The sequence below is a fragment of the Cibotium barometz genome, chromosome 51, assembly GCF_041138505.1.
Source record: "Cibotium barometz isolate CiBa-2024 chromosome 51, ASM4113850v1, whole genome shotgun sequence".
Classification (NCBI taxonomy): domain Eukaryota; kingdom Viridiplantae; phylum Streptophyta; class Polypodiopsida; order Cyatheales; family Cibotiaceae; genus Cibotium; species Cibotium barometz.
This window is the reverse complement of record NC_141096.1, coordinates 24,051,213-24,057,703: the sequence shown is the minus strand read 5'-3', so window position 1 is coordinate 24,057,703 and position 6,491 is coordinate 24,051,213. Positions and strand designations below refer to the sequence as shown.

General features: G+C 43.4%; 1 protein-coding gene across 1 annotated transcript; it reads right to left on the bottom strand.

The window, feature by feature from the left end:
• Positions 1 to 442: 442 nt before the first annotated feature.
• Positions 443 to 5,807, bottom strand: ADG1 (ADP glucose pyrophosphorylase 1). Its single transcript, XM_086787456.1, has 9 exons — positions 5,229 to 5,807; positions 3,806 to 4,102; positions 3,436 to 3,705; positions 2,936 to 3,115; positions 2,721 to 2,824; positions 1,690 to 1,801; positions 1,372 to 1,470; positions 1,091 to 1,210; positions 443 to 974 (listed from the first exon to the last, which is right to left on the bottom strand). The coding sequence occupies exons 1-9, from the start codon at positions 5,517 to 5,519 to the stop codon at positions 858 to 860; spliced, it is 1,590 nt and encodes a 529-aa protein (XP_086643582.1). The 5' UTR covers positions 5,520 to 5,807; the 3' UTR covers positions 443 to 857.
• Positions 5,808 to 6,491: the final 684 nt, after the last annotated feature.

Here is a 6,491-nt window from a genome sequence, read left to right as displayed (position 1 = left end):
TTTGCTGCTGGCCGACAGCAGGTCAGCCAGGTTCTATGCATGATGGGAGCCTATAAAAGGCTGAGCAAGGCATATTGTTATTCATCTTCCCCCATAGGGGGCAGGTCAACGGTCTAGAAGTAGGGTCTTTAGATAATCCTTTTGGGAAGGCCAAAGGCCACAGTTTGTATACAACATTTTGTACCATATGAATATACTGAAAATACAGCTCTCTCTCTCTCTCTCTCTCTCTCTTGGTGATTTGCATCAGGGTTCCTATTCAGTTACTTACAGCTGAAAGAAGACACACAGAGCTTCCGCGCATGTGACACAACTGTAAAAGTGACACATTCACAGACGTCATTGAAATATAGTAACTTCTTACAAAATGCTTTCTACCCAAATGAACCGTGCCCTTCTTTCTGTTTCTCCGTTACATGAAAATCCACTTCACTCACAAACCAGACTTAACACTGCATATATATATCATGTGTTCTGACAGAATATACATGATGAGATTTAGTAAAATCTCAGAATTTAAGAGTAGGATTGAAAGACTCCCACAGTGCAGAAGCAATTTATTAAGTGCTGTGAGACAGTCCAAAGATTGAAACTTGTGCTACAAAGCCAAGCTACTCCGCTCGAAAAAGGAGAGGCCAAATGTTGCCCTGCCTGGCATTGTACGGCAACATATGTTGTGCCCCAGTGCCTCATGATTAGAATGAAAACTAGACATCCCCCTGAAATTCGAAGCAAAAACTAGCCTGGCAGTATCAGCAAATCATCCTCATGCATCTCTGTGGCAGATGCAAACTGCTGCACATACAACACGATTCCGAAAATCCTCTCTTAGCTCAGGTGATGATGTGCCCCAGAACCTAGATTATTATGCCTGATGGGATAACAGCATCTTTTATGACTGTTACAATCCCTGACTTGATGAAATACCCATCCGTTTCTCTTGCCGCCTCTTGAACATTATCTCTATTGATGATCTGCAGGCAATATAAATAATGAGAAAGCGAGATCCCCATAAAGACCTTGCAAGTTGATGTGTGCCTATTTCAAATCACCACATCACGTGAAGCATAGCCAGTAAGATATCTTATACCTTGACATTGTCTCCTATGTGGGCGTTCTTGTCAATGATGGCCCTTTTGATGTGTGAGTTGCGCCCAATGCCAACAGGAACACCACCCTTGGCCATGACAGTGACCCGTTGCTCATCCGTCTTTCGAATTAAGATAAGAAAGAAGAGATCAGATAATTCTCATACAGCAAGCATGTTTATATGACCTCCCCCCTCCAACCTCCACTGGGCGGGTGAGCTGTCTGTAAAGAAATCTAATACTCTTCTCACAAAAGCCACACATCAAAATAGGTAACATGTACCTCGTAGTAATCCGCACCCATAAGTAATGCATCCTCAATGATTGCCCCCTCCGCAATCCATGAGCGCAGTCCGACCACTGAGTGGTGTATTGTACAATTCTGCCAGATAAAACAAATTGAACACACTCAAATTGGTTAAGTGAAATTGAGCTGTTATACACACGCGCGCACGCACACACACATTATATGCATGCATAATAAATATATGCATACATACATACATCTATGTATATACCCATGCATACCACACTGAAAGTACTTATGAACACTGTATATGCAACAACCTCACCCATTTCAAAACATGCAGCATAGATTTACCTTGATGACGCACCCTTCACCAATGACGCTGTCAGTGACATCAGCATCAATCATCCTAGAGGGAGGTAGAAATCGAGCCTGTGTGTAGATTGGGGCCGACCGGTCGTAAAAGCTGATGGCAACCACCTCTTTAGAAAAAACTGACATTTTCAGATCCTTAAAAGATTTAATGTTTTAAAGTTGAGACCAGTAGTATGCAGGCCCTTGAACAAGTACCATGCTGCCCAGCAGGGAACGTCCCTACACTTTGCGTGCAGGCATGCGCGCGCGTGCACACACACACACATTGTATACATAAGCATGCATGACGTATTTATGTGTGCATGCATGTATGTATGTATGCATGTATTATGTTGGCTGGATGCATGCATGTAAGTATGTAAATGTTAAGTGTAAACGTACGTATACCTGTCCGAATATGTATTTGTATATGTATATGTAAATGTATGTACACACCAACAGAAAGTTGAGGTTATATGTATACATAAATGTATGTGTATACCAACAGAAAGTTCAGGTTATTTCTCAAACGAACACAAACCAAAGTGCGATCTTGACTCCATGAGAGTCCACTCACAAACCTTCAAATCATCATGCATAGCGTAGACTGCATGCTAGGACTTTTCCGCTCGGTCACCAGGTCCCAAGGGTAGGTGCAGGTTCAATCATAAAGATATGTCACCCATAGTAAACAAATCTTCATAGATAAAGCATCGAACTGAGTTTCCACTTCCCCGGAGATGAAGGGCAGACTCACCAATGATGAAGGCTAGCACTAAAGAGCACACGTGAGGACACACACACACACACACACACACACACACACACACAAGGTAGCTGGTTGGGCAATTGCACCACTTTGGATAGAAAGAGAATATATATTCTATCCAAAGTGGTGCAATTGCCCAACCAGCAATTGCACCATATGTATATGTATATGCGCGTGCATACATACATACATCTGTCTCTCTCTCTCTCTCTCTCTCTCTCTCTCTCTCTCATAGTGCTATCATAAGCCTAGCCAAATGTACCTGAAATCTGGAAAAGGTTTCTTTGTAATGCCCAAATTGGCGTTGTAAAATGCCTCTATGGTTCCAATGTCTTCCCAATAACCATCAAACAGGTAAGCTTGCACCTGCAAAGAAGTGGAGAAGACGTACTCAAAAACACCTCCACAGTGCATAACCAAGTGAAAAGCGCAACTACTCACAGAAATGAGTCCCGGTCAAGTTAGAAAAATGATTACCTTCATGCCAATTGAAGTGGCACCCGGAATGACCTCACTGCCAAAGTCATTTGCTTGTGGGAAGTCATCCCGCAGAAGTTTAATCATTGCATCTTTGCTGACAACATATATACCCATGCTGGCAATATAAGGAAGCTCTTTAGCCCTTTCCCCATCCAAACCTAGGACAGTAGTGTCTACCTGAAACAATCAATGATGGAAGTGCCTTAGAAGCACTTTATTAACACACGCACGTGGATGCTCGTGTGAACACGTCCCATACACCTGTGTGCATGCAAGGGGGCCCGCACGTGCACGCGCGCACGCACACACACACATGTTGTATTGACGTCTACAAAAGACCTGAAGGGTCTATTAGACCAAAAGAATGTTACATACAATCCATGACTAGTGAGAATTGTATCATAGAGGTGTACATTGACAATTTTGAATACGTATGCATGGCACACCAATGGCTAAGCTATCTGCATGTGAATGCAATTTGATATGAGAATACACACCTGCATGGTCTTCAAAAACTCTCCTTTTGGCTTCTCTGCAAACTCCAAGATACGGCCGTCTGAATCTATCTTCATCAAACCAAATGCAGTGGCCCGCTTCTCATCCACTGGCAAAGCTGCAACTGTAATGTCAGCATTCGTCTCCCTATGCACCTGAATGAATTTCTGATAATCCATTCTATACAAATGATCTCCTGCCAGGATCAAGAATTCCATGACTTGCTGTTCCTCAAAGAGCCACAAATACTGTCTCACAGCATCAGCAGTTCCCTGTCCAACATCCACAAGAAAAATGAACCTTGAAAAAAAAAACACAAGAAATCATGGCACACATATGTGCTTTACATGACCACAGACGTGCAAACCATACCTGAAACCAGTTGGGATTTTCAGGGCTTTGTTGGGCAGCAAGAACCTCCACAAAACCCTCATACTTGTAGCCTCCCATGTTACTTGAGTATGCCCGGGATAGATGGCGATTCAGTGATGCAGAATTGAACTGTGTGAGGACATATATCTTGCGGATATTGCTATTGATGCAATTGCTGACAGGGATATCAATGAGACGATAGTTGGCACCAAGGGGGACAGCAGGCTTTGCTCGTTTCTTCGTGAGAGGGTACAGCCTTGTCCCGGCCCCACCTCCAAGAATGATACTCAGGACACTCTGGACACATTTCAATGGAAGTGCTTGTCAGATCAATGGAATGGTAGGAGGCTGCCCCCTCATCAGGGATATGAAGCCAGCCTTGACTTGTACATGAAAGTTCTAAATCATAATACTTAGGAATGCAGCAATCAACTGAAATTAACTTGCTGGTCAGTGATTGTACCTGAGTTAATCAGATATGTGAGAACATTTTATTACACAAAATAAAAGAATTCAGATAGAAACTAGTGATCCCCCATTGTACATGAGACTTGTGAGCCCACCTTAATTAGAAACAGGAAAAATCCACTGAAACAAACTTTGCAAACGATAATAGTCCCAAGTATAATTGATTGTACATAAGGAAATAAGATAACTGTGCAGCCATGACATGAAACTGAGTTGATGATTAAATGCTGAGTATGAGTGATTGCACATGAGCAAATGGGATGATAAAGCATCACATCAGCCATCACAGGTCACATGTGAAGCTCAATTGATTGTTCGCGAACAAATGGCCATCATGCCAGACATGACAGGTCATACATGAAGCTCTATTGAGGATACATATGATTGATTGAACATGAGTAAAGGATAGGGCATCATACCAACCATGACAGGTCCTACATGAAGCTCAATTGATAATAACACCAAGTACGATTAATTGCTCATGAACCAATGCAATGATTAAGCATCATGCCAACCATGACAGGCCATACATGAAGCTCAATCAATGATCACTATTATTGATTGTACAAGATGATTGGGCATCCACAACAGATCATACATGAGGCTCAATCGATGAGAATGCGGTGTACCGTTGATTGCACATGAGGAAATGGAATGATTAGGCATCATGCCAGCCATGATACGCCGATGGGATGACCAGGCATGACGCTAGACATACCATGTCATAGCTCCTAGACTACTTAGACCGATTCTACTGCATGTGAACTTACTCATTCTGCTTGGAATGTAAGCATCCACATGTGGGCAGGGATCAAGCTTCGGTGGGCCGAGAGCCAAGCATGGCCGAGCTTACCAGAGGGATGTTAGTCCAACCCACATAGGCTAGGGCAGCGAAGCGGAATCCAGCAAGCAGAAACCCTCAGTTTTAAAAAAATGCAAAAGGCAGCGTACATACTTCTCCAGCCTCGGGATCCAAGCAGACTTCGTCATTATGCGAATCCGATACTGCACGAGGGGAGAGGGTGGAGACACTCCAGCTGCTACTACTGCCACGGGCGCTCCGGGAGGCGACGGCGCCCGACAGCGGGGTGAGGAAGGAGAGGGCGTTAGAGGAGGCCAAGCTGGAGGAGGAGCCGCGCAGAAAGGCAGGCCTACTGGGCGTGGGCGTTAGCGGCGGCGGCGGCTGCTGCTGCTGGCCATTCACAATGCAGGAAGAAGGAGGGCAGCGGGCGATGGAGGCTGCCATGGCGATGAAGACGGGAACGGGAGAGAAGCGCTGGGTGGTGTGAGGGGGGAAGCTCGCAAGGCAGGTGTAGTAGTAGTGTGGGGTGGGCGTGTGAAAATGGAGGACCCAAAACCGCTTCCCGCTTAACCCAAAAACCACTCACAGTGGGCGGTTTTGTCACACCCATCTTTTCTTATTAGACCTTTATGTGTTGGCAAAATGCACGGGGAGGAGATGTAGTGCCCCTTGCATACCAACAACCAATAGAGACTTCACGAGATCCTTTGAAAATTCATTACATATACGTATGACAAGTGTATTTGATCTCTTTTTTATGTATCAACTTGCACATCATAACGACATGTGGAGTTTAGGACACTGACATTGACTCCTAGGGTGCATGATGATTACCACGCATGCTTGCCAGAATCTACTTTCAGGCTTGATTTTTTTGCTAGCATTTGGCATTCTTCGCATATTTTAAACATTATTTTGCATGCATCCTTTTGAAATAAGCATCAGAATATACGCTAAAATATGCTATAGCCCCACAAAAATCGAGCATGTCTACAATGATCAATCGAACGTTCGATACAGTGGATGATTTGCTAAATATCATACTTTTTGAAAGCTAAATCAAATCAACTTTATGTTTTTTATTGGTTTTATGTAACCAAGACAACTTTGGAACTATGTATGGTGGTAAAGTGAAAGGTTGTGAACAATAGATGGAGTGAAATGAGCATAATTGATTGTCATTGGCTAACTAAATTAGATCACTTTGTTATTCAAGATACTTTATGCTTCAAGAAAACTATTAGAGCTAGAAAAAATATTGCCATTCTCTATTTACATTGCAAGCTAGATAGAACAGCCCTACCAAGGCCATTTTTTCCTATCATGAGTGTGCATGAGGGTGGTGTTATGCAAAAAGCATCCTTGCAGCATGGTGACATCAACTAATTTTAGTCATGATGTTGACAAAGGATTTAA